The following is a 17,386-nucleotide window of genomic DNA, read 5'->3' on the forward strand; positions in this document are numbered from 1 at the left end:
TTCATTTTTGGGCATTCCAATACACTTCAAATACTGTATTCTTGGGCATTCCACTCCTTCAAACTTTAGCGGAGTGTCTCCCAAATTTTACGTAATTTTTTACAGTCAAGGAACTGTGAAATGTTTTTGCAACACTACCATCTAAGTTCTACTACGTTTTAAGATTCCACTGTTACATTTTCAGTAACATAATATAAACAGGTGAGGTTCATGTAATGTATCTTTTAGTTACATAAATATGACCTTACTGTAAGACCCCATTAGATCTTAATTATAATATTCATTTATATTTCTACAGGCAAGTATATGTACTTACATTCACAATTGCATTCTAGTATCACACAAACAATAATGTAATGGATGTCCTGGTTTTCAGTAGGTGATGGGGATCCCTAGGTAGATATGTCTTACTGTGCATGAACACACTCAGCAGGGTCACAATTTTGTCAAGGCAATAATATGTTAATTATAATAATCTAACCTATTTTAGGTCTTTGAGGATTATTCTCTTCTGGATCATCAAGGAATGCAGGCATGTAGTTATTAAGCTCTGACTGAAGACAGTGGACCAGATATCTGAAAAAGTTGTGTGAAACTAATAAGGCTCAAGGTTTTTTTTTTCCTAAACTTTTAATTACTAAAAGCAGATAAATAATCAGCAAATAAGTTCAAGCTTGCAGTGCTAAGAGAAATAATTTCATTACAAACAGAAAATTTAGATCTCTTAGATGATGTCTATACATACCAATTCAAAAATAAGTCCCCCATTGTTCAGTGGGATTACTTTTTAAACAAGTGTACTAGTAGCCCATACATACATGCATACATACATACATATATATGTTCACAACTTATCAAGTATCTTTGCTATATTATTTCCAAGAAATAGAAATATCTCAGCACTAAAATTGAATTAAAAATATTAAACTTTGGCCAAGTCATAAATTTATATAAATTGGATCAGCATCTCAAATTAACTTTTATTTAATGGCACTTATATTAACCATTTTGGTGGAGGGAATCACTAGGATTGATTTCCCTGCTTAACAAGGTAGGGAAGCTGGACAGTATATATAGGAATTTCATGTATTTAACATTTTTTCTGATTTTTCTTTTTGGCGGATGGGAGGGTGTCTTAAATTTCAGATTGTCTTTTTTTGGCTATCATGTTAATTTTAAAATATGATGGCTAGTCCAATGTTCCTGGATATTTCTTGGAACTCCAAACCAAAAATTTATTTTGTAACCATAGAATAAATAGAGTAACTATTGCAGTATAAATAGCAGTATTATTTTTAAAAATACAGACAATACACATCAAAACATTTACTTTTAGAAACATGCATTATTTAGTTTCCAAACACATTTAGAATTCAGTCAGAATAAGCAACTCTTCATTAAGAAAAAGTAAAATTGATCCCCAGACAGAAATCAGTTTTTCTTACTTGAATGCCATCTGAACTAGGTGCGCCAAAACATCTTGAGCATCTAATGTGATTCGGCTTAAGTCTCGATCCTGCTTAATAAAGTTTAGCAACTCAGATGCATTTGCCATCCAAAAAGCAAGTGCCCCAGCAATATTCTTCTGTTTCTGCAAATATTGAAAAAGGGGTGTAAACTTCAACATGAATTCTTCCTGTATTTCAACTTTCATTCTGTCAAAGACTCTGTTAGATAGACCAGTACCACCTAATAACCAAACATGTCTCAGATACCAGATACTTGCAAAGAATTTATATGAAACCACAAATAATATATAAGTGCATGTCACAACTGCTTTAAATTGCAAGTTGAATGATAAAATATTAAATTCTCCAAATGCTATTAATGAAATGGATTTAGCATGTTGTCATGGAATGTTGAAAGCTTAGATGTATGCATTATCTGGTAATCTGTATGTGTGTGAGCACACATTCATTAATGCCCACTATCACCCAGATACTGCCTAGTCACTGGCTTTGACACCAAGCAACTCAGTATCAAGTACTGATCTATCTCACCCTTTCCCGACCACAAATGCTAGGCCAGGCAACCTCAGATGAGATCCAAAGAACAGAACCACAGACAAAATAAACAAAAAAGGAAGAAAAAGAACTTTTGTCATTACATCTCTGTACTGAAGTGCGTTAAGCAGAAATTATGAAATGCTGATAGGCTGCGCAGTCAAAAAAGGATTTTAGTACTGCATGTTCCAGTTGCTGAATGAGTGTTATGTTCAATCCAGCTGTAGATATATTGTATTTTACATGGAAGCAGCATGAGAAACTGAGCTAAGCCAACATAGCTAGGATCAGTTCCCAGCAATATATCCTACCTGATCAACCTGGTCTACCTCCTGGAGAAAAACGAAGGAAATCAAACAGAAGAAAGAAACTTGTGAACAATCATGATAATTTTAGAAATAAAACACTAAAATATGAAAGCACAAGACTTATGCTCAGTCACATTAGAACATTTCACTGGGGGAACATGATATAAATGAGAAATAAAAAGAGGTATACAAGAAACATTTTAGAGGAAGCCAAAGATTTTCCTCCAGCCAATCTATATAAATGCATTAATACCAATGGCACAATCCTGCATGGAGTAATGTCTAAATCTGCCGATGGAAGCCAGTAAAGTATTCTACCTTGACAATTTTTCACTGCACTAGCCATAACAGTAATAACAGTATTGATTAAAAATGTACAATAGCTGTTATAGAAATGAAATGAAAACCACCACAAAACAAAGTAATAAATGATTATTTCTTCGAAACTGCGTATTTTCTGTTTCTCTAGCCCTTGAATCCAGGGGTTCATAACTCACTCTTGTATTATTTCTCTTCTGTCTCACCTATTTTTCCCCCTCTAAAAGTCATTTTCTGTTCCCCCAAACAATACTTCTAAAACACTGAGGATGCTGCACAGCAAGGCCAAAGGCTTGAGAGCCACACAGATATTCAGGGTGTGCTCCGGGAAAAGGAGTGGCAGTGGCTTAGCAGCTCACCTTGGCCTCAGCTGATAGGCCTCCTGGCCAAGTGGGCTTTGATCAGCCAAGGCTGTGCAATCATTGACACTGTCCAAAAGAATCTCCTGCCAAGCAATGCCAATCACTGGAAAATAAAGAATGAAGCTGGACTTGTGCAAGAGAGGGAAAGAGGTGGCTAAGGGGGGCAGGTTTGGCCACCCTGTCACAAGAGTCTCTGCTGGATAGGAACTGGGAAAGACAGCAAACAAGGTTTCCTTCCTAGACAAAAGAAGGTCTCAATCAGGCAGAGAGCGAGCAAAGAATGGAAAGCAAACAAGAAAAAGATCAAGGAACAATATCTTTGCTCAGAAATGAATGAGAGGAAAAGGGCAGGATTTTTGTAGCTCATAGTGGAATGGGTTCTCCACACTGTATCACTCCAATATGATTTTGAAAAACGTTTACGTATGAACTTAATAATGAAACAAAACATCGGTGTTCTGGTTAATGAAAATGCTGCCAACTAAGTGAGTAGGCCCTATTTTGTAGCTTTCTTTTCCAAGTACTTCTGCTTCACAGTAAAGCTCTTTCATTTAATAGATTTTTGTTAAATAGGGTATTGTGACTCTCTTGATTTTCTTCATTTTTGACCACTAGAGATTTCTGTATCAATCTATGGGCTTTAGTGTTGTAGCCCTCAAGCTAACAAACTAGTTATCATGTGGCATTCATGGCAATCTAAATTTTGAGAACTGCGTATTAGAATGTGAGCTTTGGCGTTTTTGTTTTTTTAAGTTATCTAACAATATAAGAACCGATTTTCACAGAATCTCAACTTGTTTATCATCTTGAATCTACTTTACTAAGTTGAGATTTATGTACCAAATCAGACTACTGGGTGTCTGTGTGTGTATTCAGTAAGATATAGTCTATCTAGGGGGGCAACAATGAAAATTTGGCAGGGCCAGGATTTTTTGGGATGGATTTGGTGGCTGGGCATCATGAGGTCTATATGTTGGTGTGGCTAAGGCAGACAAATGCTGACATGTGATGTCAACATACAAATGCCACAGTGATATAATTCATGCACAGTACATAACTGCAGTCTTCATGTGCTGATCAACCCACTCATGTTGTTATTTTGATCACACTAGTTCAGAGTTTGAGAATTTTCATTATTTTATGTCAGGCCTATTTTAGGGGTTAGACTCTTTTAAGGTCTTCCACCTCAAAATGGCAGGCATGGCAGGAAACCTTTTTCCAGTTTTCAGCAACTATGGTCAGAGATGGCTCTGAATGATGCAAAAAAAAAAAAAAGGTTTGAGGGCTACATGCATGTATCTCAAGGTGTACATCCTTGTTGTACCTGATAACTTGCTTTGTGCACCTCCTTAAATGGCTTTTTAAACTTGATCAGCCCTGGGCTCCAGCTGCCGTTACTGAATCGCAGGTTGGTATCTAATAAGACTGTCTTCATCCATGATCTGATTATAGATGAACAACCAACCTGTCATGAGTACTGATGGTGAGCAGGAGGGGGCCTCTATCCAGGGTGGAAAACGCATGCGTAGTACTGAGGAGTTAAGCAGCCATTCAAAGAGACACAGATCAGACCCGCCTTTTGGGGTTTATCTGTCTGGGTTTTTCCCACGCTTCTTCAGTTTGTTAGGATTTTCTGTCTAATGTAGCAGTAATAAAGCACTAGAGACCTATTCCTTGTCTCAGCATGGTTTCTGACTGTTAGGACACAACATCTTGTGTATAACCAAGACAAGAGTTCCCCTCTTGGAGATATACCCACTGCTTCACATTTAACCAGGTGTGAGACCCTCTGGATGAAACTGGGCTCTACTCAAGGAGCAGTTGGATTAGTTGCTGCTGTACCAGCCTACCTGCTGTGCAGCAACATCCCTGCCTGAGTTGCTAGCTTCCATCACTGAGTTGACAGTGGAGTCTGGGAGAGGTCAGGAGTCCATTGCCACCATAGACCTGACCCAAATCTTAGACAGCACAACACATACCAGTGGTTACATGTTAGATCTCTCTCTCTCTCTCTCTCTCTCTCTCTTCCTTGGGGCAGCTGCAACTGAAAATGGAGGACATTACCATCAGTCCTTTGCCATCATTCTCTGATCACTTCTGGCTCACCAGTGCTGGTTTCACCATCAGCAGGGAGGTGGGACCTATTAAATCAATCTTTCCCAGGCAACTAATTGACCCTGGGGATTCAAGAGACAGCTTGGAATTTTTCTCAAGGGTTTGATCAGTGGTTCAACTGAGGTCTTGGTTGCAGCCTGGAATGGGTATGTTGCGAGGACCTTGGATCGGATTGCTCCTATGCAGCCTCTCACTGTGTGTCAATCCCAAGGTGCTTCTTGGTTTTCCAGAGGAACTTTGAGCAATAAAGTGGCAGAAGACACTCCCAGAGTGTCATCAGAAGAAGATGAAGAGTTAATTTGACCAATAAGACCCTGTATTAGGGATTCCATCATGGCAACAAGAGCAGTGAAATGTAGCTATTTTTCCACTGTTATTGCATCCACATATACTCAGCAGCGTTTTTTTTAAATGACTTGTTCCTTGCTGGGGAAGGCCAAGCCACAGGGCAGCACAGCCACTGTGAGGAATATTTTAGTCATCTGGCATATAAAGTCACTCAGATTTGCCTAGAGTTGGACTCTGACTGGGCAAGTCCTAATCAAGGTGATGGAAGCAAGATCTTGTGTGATTACCTGGGGCAAGATGGAATATTTAATTCCTGAGGAAGTGAAGAGGGTTTTCAGGACTGCTAACCTAACTACCTGTTTATCAGATCCATCCTGGGAGACAGCACATGATTGGGTCAATGTGGTAATATTTGCTACAGTGACAGAGGGATAGTACCTCTGCCTTAAAGGGCGGCCCCTCCTCAAGAAGCCTTCACTGGGTCTGACAGTCCTAGGCAATTTTTATGGAAGGTATTGAAAAGATCATTGGATTACATTTCAAAGGACCCTGGAGGAAACAGATTATCTAGATACCTTCCAATCAAGTTTCAGACTGGGACAAAGCACTGAGATAGCATTGGTCACACTTGGTGACCTCTGAGAGAACTCTGATGGGCATAGTGCAAAGATCAACTTCTCCCAGATCTCTCAGTGGCTCCTGTTACCATTGACCATGACATCTTTCTGGACTGCTTACGGTGATTAGGAGTGGGAGGTGTTGCAATGGTTCTCCTCTTTTTTCTGGGGTTGGGCCCACTTAGTTTAGGCAGGAGGGGAGAGCAAGTCTCCCCTGACATGTGGAGTTCCTCAGAGTTCAATGCTCTCATTCCTCTTACTTAACATCTACATGATGCTGCTGGGTCTGAAATCTGTCAGTTTAGGGTCAGGTATCATCACTACACTGATACCAGTTGTGTATCTTGACCTGAGACCAACCAATTGATGTTAAGTTCTTGTCCCAGTGTCTGGAGGCTGTGTGGATTTGGATGGAGAGGGACAGCCCCATGCCAAACCCTGACAAGACCAAGCAACAGTGGGTATTTGGACTACCTGGTTCTGGAGATGTTCCACTTTTAGTTCTAAATGGGGTTGAACTTCCCCCCTTAGGAATTGTGCTGAGATTCTTGGACTCACAGCTTCTGCTTGAGGAGCAGGTAGCAGCTGTGAACAGGAAAGCTTTTGTACAAATTCATCTAGTGTGCCAATTGTGCCTATAATTGGACAGGCAGGCCCTTCATGGCCTAGGGCCTGGTTACTTAAGGAACCATCTGTCTTCCATAGCTTCTGCCCATTCTATATGAATAGGCAATGACCTTATCCTTGGGTCCCTTTGATTAAACAGTTTCACCTGATGGGATCCAGAAAGCAGGCTTTCTCTTTCTTATCAACTGCCCTCTGGAACAATGTTCCCTCCAGAGATTAGCATGACCCCCACCCTGACGCTATTCAAATGAGCCCTTAACACCTGGCTCTTTCTCCAGGCCTTGGGCTAGAATGGTTGGTGGATCCCTTGTGGGATGCTTGATCTTGTAGTGTTGGTAGGGTTTTTTTCCTGATACTTGTTTTTGCATTATTCTGTTTTAATTGTTTCATGCTGTCATATCACACCAAGTCATGATGGAGTCAGGCAGCCTATAAATTAAATTAAATCAATAAATAAATATTGCCAACTTATATATTAGAGAAAAGAACCAAATTCTTCCATCCATATCTGTTATATTCTCAGTCTTCAGTTACTGAACTATATTTAAATTCCAAAACTCAGAATCTGTGAAACTTATTTTATGTCCTGATATAATCCATATATTTTGGTATTTAAATCATTATAGATCATTATTGTGCAAAAATTTTTTACCTCTATTTTAAATCTATGTATTAAACATGTATTTCTCTCTTTATTGTAACAACAATCTTATCAAAGTAAGATAAATAATGGAGACAAAAAGCAACATGATTTCACTCCTCACTTAAACAGAACGTGTTAATATAATTACTAATAAGCCATTCATTCCCTACAAATATCCAGCTACTTGTTCTTTCCCATTTAATATCCTATTATACTTTTCCTGCACAGCATCTGGAAGAAATAAAGATGCAGAAGAAGAAAAAACTTGCCAAAAGAACTGCAGAAACTAGTCCAGGCAATCGCCAGGAGTCCAAAACTGACTCAAAGCCACACATAAACCAAAAAACGCCTTTAAGCGTTTATGTGCCTGCCTCAAGTTGGATGATGCAGCACAGCTAAGCCTGCTAAGTGAGATGAAAGCCCACTGAGAGAAGTGCTCTACTGGCTTCTATTGGACAGTTGTGCACATTAGTCTTTGCAGAATCATACTTCAAATCTACAGCATTATTAAAGTAACAGGAGACATGTGAAGACAGAAACAGGACAATTTAATAGAAAATAAAAATTGGAACACTAATAAATTAGTTGCATAACTGGAAAGTAATGTTTTGTTCATATAAATGGAAAAATGATTATTTAGACACAGAATATCAAAACACTGAGTAATACTCAAGCTATGGCACTACTTATTTATATTTAATAGCCTGCCATATTTAATTATAATTATTATCAATAATAATTCATTGTCCCTGCATAGAGGGACAATAGATTGGATCAGAGTTTTCCTTCCATAAACAGAAGAAATCCTCCTATGATTGAAATCTTGCTGAAGAAAAAGGACAAAATTTATCTCCTCCGCACTGCAGCCACCCACATCTTTTCAGCAACTTTTTACAGCAGTTTTTCTGGAGGAATAACGGACTGTGAAAAATTGCCCACCCACAGCCATCAGCAGAAATGCCTGTAACAGAGTTCTATTCACAGCAACTTCCATTAAAAAGACAGAATAGAAAATATGATAGGATTATAACATGATTACAATCATATTCCACAAGACTGAACCAATGCTGATAGTTCAAACAAAATTTGAAGACAATTTGAAATAGATTTTGGAGATCTACTAATAAAACTTTTGAATATTAGCACTATAACAAAAACTTAGATCATTTGTATCTCCTGTTCATCATTCCATATCAAGTAGCATCACTGCTATTAAAAATATTTTCAATATCATTTGTAGGTTTATTACAAAAGTCTTGACTGTACTTTGGTCACAACTAAAAGAATTATTTCATGCACTATTACAAATGGCATTATGATATCCAAAACAAACTGCACTTATGATGTCCAATATAACTACAACTTGGTAAAAACAATCCTGCAAAAGCAAGGTCTTTTTTGTTGTTGTAAAAAATTAGTATAGATAAAAGATATTGAAAGGCACCTATTGCATAGGTTTTTAGACTGAAACTCACCTGTATAACTCCTTCCATCATGCTCACCATCTTGTTGACTATTGCAATGACTTTGTGAGTTCGTTCAGCAGGACTGATGTCAGGTCTGTACTGGCTTGATAATACATACCGACACGTCATGTACAAAACATAAGTAGGTGACAGCTTAAAATGAACTGTTGAGCTATTGGTGTAATTGATGATGGCAGACAAAAAAGCATCCTCAGCTGAAAAACAAAACAAAATAGGGATAAGCCAACTCTTAACTTAAATAACTAAGAAACAACAGTATGACACTACTTCAGAAAAAAGAACAATTAATTATCAGGATCACTTTCATGCTTCAAACATTAACACAAAAATATTTTTTTACAAGATTAAATTACTGAAAATTAAATAATAATGGGTAATAACAGCCAGGTAAAGCAAGATGCAGAATTGAGTTTAATAAACCTGTATCAGGGAATTCTAAAGAATATCTATACCAATAATTTAAGTACATTTTCCTGACTGTTAACCTAAAACATGGCAGGTAATTTAATACCTTTTCTGATTAATTTTATAGATGGATTTGGAGATAGCCTTGCCTTAAGTGAAATAGTCAAAATCATGCATTTTGCCTTAAGATGGAGAATTTGATGCCCTTGATCACTGCTCCCAAGATTGGCACAATAGCTGCAGATTAATCCATTTCAACTACCTTGGGCTGCTTCTTTCTAAACACTTAATATAGTAGTCTGCCTTAAATGAGCACATTCATTCTTGTTAACTAAAGCAGATCTGAATAACTGGGGGCTCTGCCAAAATCCAGGAAAAAACTAGTGCTTTTAAACTGGAATTTATGTCCCATATCATATGAAATCAGAGATTTGCTTACAGCCATAAACTTTAAACACTGATTATTTCTCTATCATTATTGTACAGAGTAGGCTTCTATTTTCAATATATCCATATTATCAAAATAAAATAGTTCATAATAAAAGTTACTTTTTATTAGTTTTGTTTAAAATGAAAATACATACTTACAGCTTTCCCTGAATTCAATGCTTGCAGGCAGTATCAATTCTGGTCCATGTGCATCCTGAAGTCTAGAGGCAGAAAGCAGATCTTCAGAAAACCAGTTCAAAGAGTGCAAATTAATTTCACTTTCAAGAGATACAGATTTTTCCAAAGGTTTTTCTTTTATGGCTGTATACATTTTGTATATGTGTGAAATAAAAAACACTTGAGCACTGGAAATATTATCTTGTTACTTTCCTGCTCTTATTAGATTCACTGTTACATTTGCTCAAAAGACCAGCAAGCACAGTAGATAATGAAGGTCTGCATTATTAATGTATTTGCAGCGCAGAATGTACAATTTAAGACAGCTTGCCATCTACTGTAATTAGATCATGTTACTTAAACTCATACCCAGGGCAAAGCAAAAATGAATGAGAGGTTAATTTATAAACTGTACTATAAATGCGTTACATAAAAGAGGGCTGCTGATCAGACAGCTCACCCAGGAGTAGTCACCTGGCAGATTTCAGTATGCCAGGGCACCCAGAAGAGGGATTCTGGTAGCACAGGTAGGAAAACAGAGAAAGAATTTCCAAATACGAAGGTCTGGGGTTTAAGTCAGCAGTTCGAATTTGGCCCAGTTATATGATAGGAGCCACTGAAAATAGTAAACACTGGTATAATATTATAATGATGTCTCTTTATTAATGTGTTAGATGTATATCTTATCTTTTCTCCAGAAGTAAAAGTTATCTTACATGGACTTCTCCCTAATTTTAGCCTTGCAACAATACTGCAAGGTAGACTAAGTTGAAAGTGATTTTGACTATGATCAAAACATTGAGAAATTACACAGGCGTATGTTCAGCAAGTTATTTATTAGAAATGTGCAGAATGGATCTGATCTTAACCTAACATGATCATGGCTACCTCCGAATTTATTACTCTGCCAGTGGCACAGATGCTTTTTCTAAAAAAAATGTTATTGCTTTGACTGATTTCAGAAATACAATCTGCAAGTGAATAGATTACAGTACTTGCATAAATATTAAATGCTGAATGGTATTTGCCAGCTTCAATTAATTTCTCATGTAATACTAGATTTAGCATGGCTTAAACAGAAGTTGCCCAGAAAAAACAAAGGTTGCTTCAAGCATATGACAAAACAAATTTACTTGGAATGTTCTAAATTGGTTGTGATCCAAAGAAGCAAAACCTTGACCACAAGACACTGGTTCTACCACTGAGAGCTGAACACAAGCCACTTGCTCCCCTTTCACCATATTGCCTCAAATGTAAGATGATAGCCCATGCTAACCAATTTACAATCTGATCTATCAGTGTTATACAAAGACACATCAATATAGATGTGTCTGTGGCAATGTTTCTACAGAAGAAATTTTGTTCTGAAAACGTATGCTTACCACAATGCAGAAAACTAGAATTATGCCTAGCTTCAAAACAGGAGTTGTCCAGAAAGCAATTGTGCAGGCAGGACCTTTGGTAAGTATGAACAAAGATTCTACTCTACAGACCTGTGGTAGACTATGATTTGCAATGGCTATAAATTTTTAAAATAAAATACTGGTATGAGTTCTTAATAAAAGATTACATAACCCATCAATTACTTCATTTGGAAAGACCTTTCAAAGTATTAATTTTCTCCATAAAAATACATACAACTAGAAAACTTTCCTCCTTCTCAAGCCTGCCTTTTTAAAAAAAAAATTAAAATTAACATTCCATCAATTTTCCGTCACAAAATTTAAAAAGGTATTTTTGGTACCTGCCATCCTGTTTGCGATAATCTTGCTGGTCTATTCTGATCATTGGTTTCACCATGCTTCGTTCAGCTGTACTAGAAGTTGACATTCTGTCACTGTCCAATCTGTTGGTGCTCTGCTCCATACAACAGACATCAAGAACTTGTTTTAGTGGACTGCAATTTTACTTTTGTACAAAATCCCATGAATCCTTACAAGCTTCTCAAAGATCTCTTATTAAATCTAGTAATAATGAACATGTTTTCTCAAAAAAAGTTTATCACTGCCTTTCTAAAACCAAACGAGTAAATGTTCCTCTGAAGGTGCACTGTCCATTCCCATATGGTATTCCAATAGTACAGCTGGTACAAACCTCCTTCGGGTATTTTGCATAAATTCCATGAAAATGTTATTTGAGAAATCAGCATGACCTTTAAAAATAATTCATAAAATCATTCAAAGCACTAAACAGAAAACTTAATGATTATACTGAGATGTTCCTGTATTCTTAAACTATATTTAAAACATCAACTGTTAACTCTGGTACTCATGCTATTGAGTCTAATAATCTGTTACCTTGCTTGTAGATAATCCTGTTATACTATGGATGTCTCCTTCCAAATCAAACGTAGTTTCTTGTACACCTCTGAGAAGGCAATATACATTCAAGAACTAGATGATTAGGAATATTCAATAAACATAAGCATATATAATACAAGCAGTGCTTACCCAATTGTTCAGTATTCATTATTGTTTGCAAATTCACTGTGCGTTTGATTCACATGAAAGTTAAAAGTATATGAAAGTGTAAAGAAGGGGTGCGTACAACATTTCAGTTTGAACCGTTTTGAGCATGTAATTCCATAGTGAAATGTCCTGGGCATTTTGAAAGTTACCTTTACCTCAAAACAGAGCTGACTCAAGCTTAAAACAACAGATTCATACTTGAACTGGAAACTCGTGTAACATTTCATGCTCAATATGGTTCAAAATGAAACATGGTAAGCCCTCACAATATAAAAAATAAGGTGGGTGGGTTGTTTTTTTTAAACTGAAAGGCAATTTAAAAAATAATATCCTTTTATTTTTTCCAAGCCTGAACGTTTTATTTATCACTTATTCTTTTGGCAATCTTGCATACAGTGCAGAAATGCTATACAAAATGTTTTAAATAAACAAACTAGTGTGGCTTCTCTCATTCTTTTCAAGTCTGATTTCAGATAATGTAGAATATTTTTAAATACTTTTCCTCTGCAACTCTTCCAGATTTTTTCAGATGGATCGAACAGAAATTAATAGTCATACTTCCACAATGATTAGTGTTATTTATTGATTTCAGGACAGTGATGCTATGAAGCTATCCTTCAGAGAACTATCTAAAATACTCCTTAGTTGCAAGAGTCAGTTTAAAACCCTCAAGACGATTATTCTTTTCTTCCACTGACATAAGCTGAATTTTATAATCGCATCATACTACATATTCTTACATGATCCTACAAGAATTCCAGTTAATGTATTTAAGCCTCTAAATAAATAGTCTCACCTACCAAATTTGCTTATTTCATAATCTTACAGGGAACTGGTAGTTTATTTTTGTTTATGCTAGTACTTCTTTAAAAAATAAATTAGCTATACTATGCTGCCTTTAACAGTTTTATCAGATTTAGACCCACTAGACTTTGGCTTTAGGTCTGGGTATAGGATTGAAACAACTTTTCCCCCCTAGAATATGATCTACACTGGAAGCTAAACAGAAGGAATACAATTCTGATTGTATTGCTGAACCTCGCAGCAAAAAAGGATCCTTCTTAGACGACCCAGTGGGAATGAACTTCAGAGGTGCCAGTCCTTTGTCAGAAGTCAGTTTCAAAAGATAACAAATAGGGTAGGTCTTATGTTGATGGGAAACAGCCTTCTTTGGGACTACACTTAAATTGTACAATTCCCTGCCTTGGAAGGTAGTTTGGTCCCACTCTGTCCTGATTACCAGGAAACACACTGAGGCGAGGACTTGGTCTCTAATATTTATTAGTAGTACTTAACAAGAATCCTAACAAACTGAGAAAGCGTGGGAAAACCCAGCCATATAAACCCCAAAGGTTAAGGCGGTCCCGATCTGTGTCTCTTTGAATGGCTGAACAGTTCCTCAGTGCTACGCATGCGCTTGACAGTCTGGGTGAGAGCCCCCTGCTCGCCATCCTTACTCATGACACACTCAGATGACCTTTTGCCATCAGTTGGTTAAGACCTTCTTTATGATGACATTAGTTCCACAGTCAAAATAAATTCCATTTTAATTACTATGTCTGCCCTCTTCTATAACTCTTCTCTGTAAGGCATCACCTTATATTGTTTTTAGTTGTCATTAGGTGCCTGAATGGTCCATAATCACTAGAAGGGTAAAATATAAATGTATATATTGATTTATTTTAATTGATTCCTTAAATCCTAACATTAATTCTAATTATGAACAAAGGTGTATTACATAACAGTTCATACAATGGAGAACAATTACAAGTGAGCAGATTAACATGATTATTAGTTGGCACATTACATGAAACATTGAAACGCCTTCACCATCTTAAATAATTTTTTAAATTTGGGATTACTTCTTAAAAACTGTGGATTTACCCAGATTTGAGTCGTGAACTTTTGACCATGTGACCTGCATCTAGACGTCCTTTAGGAATGTGATCTTGAATGGGGTCCACAAATTTAAATACATGAGAGGTCCCAAACTGAACTTTCATACCACTTTGCAGCATAGTGGTCTCAGAGATCCGCTGACCTTCTACATAAGTTTCAGCATCAATGCTTCTTGGAGTAACTGTAACAACTCCATCCATGTTAGTTAGGTCACAGTGATGAGACTGAATTCCAGGACCAAATAACTGAAGATATAAATAGTCAAATCAAAAGCAGAAAAATCAGGACTTTAAAAAAACTATAATAAATATGCAGTCATCTATATAACTCATTCAGAGAGACGACCATTTTCTCTCATAAAACCACAACTTGCTGCCACGTTACATTTGTGAATGCCTATGTACATTTGCAAATTGATGTAATAAATAGGCTATGTTACTAGGTACAAAATACATATACCATCAAGTATTTCTGCTAATTCAAGAAGCATGAATTACTCTCACACTACTATATATTATCAGTTTCAGTCTGTACGTTCTCTACGCTTCTATTAATATTGCCTCTGTGGGTGGGAGTTCAATGACAAAATAGTGGGCATGACCAGGCAATCAAAGTCCTCCCCTTTTTAAGGTGTGTTGCACACATCACACAGACATAAATGGAATGGAGGGTTTGATCACCCTGTTGTGCCCACCACTGACATTGCTGACCCCCCCAGACACCCGATATTAATCCCTTATTAATAATAAAAGGTAAAGGTTTCCCTTGACATTAAGTCCAGTCATGTCCAAATCTAAGGGGCGGTGCTCATCTCCGTTTCAAAGCCGAAGAGCTGGCGTTTGTCCATAGACGCTTCCGTGGTCATGTGGCCGGCATGACTACACAGAACGCCGTTACCTGCCCGCTGAAGCAGTACCTATTCATCTACTCACATTTGCATGTTTTCGAACTGCTAGGTTGGCAGGAGCTGGGACTAGCAACGGGAGCTCACCCCGTCACGCGGATTTGAACTGCCAACCTTCTGATCATAATAATAAATGAAAATGAGTCAAAATAACTAAACCTCTCCCCTTAAAATTGGGTAATTTCAGTGAATGCTCATCACCACCATAGAGAGGGAAGAAAACTTTTCTGATCCATATTTTTAAATGAGGTAATCTAATCCGCACTCTCTTGACTAATGTACACCAGAATATGGCTATTCTTTCAGAGTGTATGTATCTTGTTCTCTAATACTGCTTTGGGCTCAAAATAGTTTTAAATCTATATATTAGGGAACATTCGCATATAAAATATACATTTTTGCAGAAATGTGTACATAGTGTACATTTCCATGCAGAGTTTAAATGTAGAAAACAGAACATACTTAATGATGTAAAGCTGAGAAACTTAGCAAAATCAAATTGGATACATCCATCACTCCCACGAAACCAGAATGTTTGAATAAATACAGAACACTGATGGGTAGTAAACTAACAGCCTCCCAACAGAGATCAGGCTAGCTCCCTCCTTCCTAGTCTTGAGAAAAATATTAAAAACAGAGTTATTTGAAAGGTCTTTCTCTTAATTTAAGCAGTGTGCTATCTTTTATTCCTTTTATTGTTTTTTCACTTTTTGTTTGCTTTTTTAAAATGGGGATTTTTATGATGTTATTGTTGTATTTTTAACTGTACCATCAATGTTTTATTTTTTTTTATATATATCAAGACTCAAAAGATCAGGTTAGGGACAGATCATCATGGAGAAAATCTACCTATGTGGTTGCTAGGAGTCCACAATAACTTGATGGCACATAATCAATCAATCAATCAATCAATCAATCAAGCAATCAATCAATATGTAAGCTGCACAAAGTTGTTAGATTGTAATGGGATAAACATTTAATTAATTAGTTAATGACCAATTCTCTTTTAAAAATAATTTTCTTAATTGTAGAATGGTATGTTTTATTAATATGTAGCCTATTTCAACATACCACAATTTATACCATTAAACTACTAAAACGCAGCAGTAACATTCATTTTTTTAAAAAAAATCAAATAGTTATTTACTTTTGTTATGTTTTATCTTGTTGAAGCAAACTGAGAAGCACATTGGTTACTGAGAAGTGATGACTGCAAAGTTTAAATGAGATCTGTCTTTACTCATGACAGATCTGTTCCCTAGTATATTTCCAACCAAAATCCTATTCATCCTCAGATGTGTTGAACTGACAATTTTATCACTCAGTAATTCTTGCCTGAATGTGTCCCTCATTACTTTTGTGGTTGTGAATTATTTTCAAATGTAATTGTAGCAAAAAAAAATTTAATGAAGAGAAAAACTACAACCGGGAAAATCTATGAACGTTGAACAAAATAGTACAAAAAGTATTTTAGAAATCAACAGTGAAACAAAATGATACTTTGAGTTTATTCAAATGTAATTCTAAGCCATGGTTAAATAATACAAGACAGTGCTTTAGGCTTGTGAGCATCTTCATCCTCTCAGTACTAATTTGCCACTACAGGAATCTGATACTTCTGAGTACAATTTAAAATACATCACAAGTGCCATCAGATTAGAATACAAAACTGGATCAAATGGTAGCATAAACGCTAGTTTGCAAATCCACAATTATCTGTGCAGACCATTATTTGCTGGACTTTTTACAAACAATGATAAAAACTCCTTATATAAGAGGAGGTTGAAACCCAAGACTTTTATGGCTCATTTCAAAATGACAGAACACACACCTGTAATAGCTTTGATTGCCTCCCAGATTGCCTCCCTCTGCTTCTACTGAATACATAGTTGTTTATAACTATTGAAACTTGTCTTTTTTTTCTCCAGATACCCACTGTTACTAAAACTCTTAAATACTCAAATCAGTATAGTGTATGGTTATGAGAAGAATTTGACAATGGTTTTGGAGAACCATTTTAGAATACTGCTAAAGTCAGTGTATGAAGTTAAGAAATTAGCATGCAATTTCTTTCCTCCAGCATCACACAAAACGCTACATCTTCTTCAAATGTCCCAATAGACCTTTGTGCATTGCGATGTTATAGAATAGCTCACGTTGTATGCCCTGCCTCACTCGGAAATTCTGCCTTACATACGTGACAAAGATATTTTAGCTCCCCAACGTCATTTTGCAACAAATTACATTTTTGTCTAAATACGCTAAAATGTGGCTTATAGACATAATTCTTCAATACTCTGATACTAAAACACAAGTCGTATGAAATTATTTGTCTC

At 36.6% G+C, this 17,386-nt stretch overlaps 1 protein-coding gene across 6 annotated transcripts in view; it reads right to left on the minus strand.

Annotated features, from left to right (window-relative positions):
• Window positions 1-17,386, minus strand: part of AFDN (afadin, adherens junction formation factor) — a 101,049-nt gene that overhangs the window by 34,179 nt on the left and 49,484 nt on the right. For 3 of the 6 annotated variants that reach the window (XM_063307528.1, XM_063307545.1, XM_063307537.1), the window contains 8 exons: window positions 14,132-14,391; window positions 12,077-12,146; window positions 11,524-11,636; window positions 9,762-9,823; window positions 8,757-8,962; window positions 2,315-2,335; window positions 1,446-1,591; window positions 482-576 (listed from right to left, as the gene is read on the minus strand). In XM_063307528.1, coding sequence (XP_063163598.1) covers window positions 482-576; window positions 1,446-1,591; window positions 2,315-2,335; window positions 8,757-8,962; window positions 9,762-9,823; window positions 11,524-11,636; window positions 12,077-12,146; window positions 14,132-14,391 — 973 coding nt within the window. The remainder of the gene's footprint in view (window positions 1-481; window positions 577-1,445; window positions 1,592-2,314; window positions 2,336-8,756; window positions 8,963-9,761; window positions 9,824-11,523; window positions 11,637-12,076; window positions 12,147-14,131; window positions 14,392-17,386) is intronic. The other 3 variants (XM_063307571.1, XM_063307561.1, XM_063307553.1) reach the window with 1 other exon arrangement.

The sequence above is a fragment of the Candoia aspera genome, chromosome 1 (genome assembly GCF_035149785.1).
Source record: "Candoia aspera isolate rCanAsp1 chromosome 1, rCanAsp1.hap2, whole genome shotgun sequence".
Lineage (NCBI taxonomy): Eukaryota > Metazoa > Chordata > Lepidosauria > Squamata > Boidae > Candoia > Candoia aspera.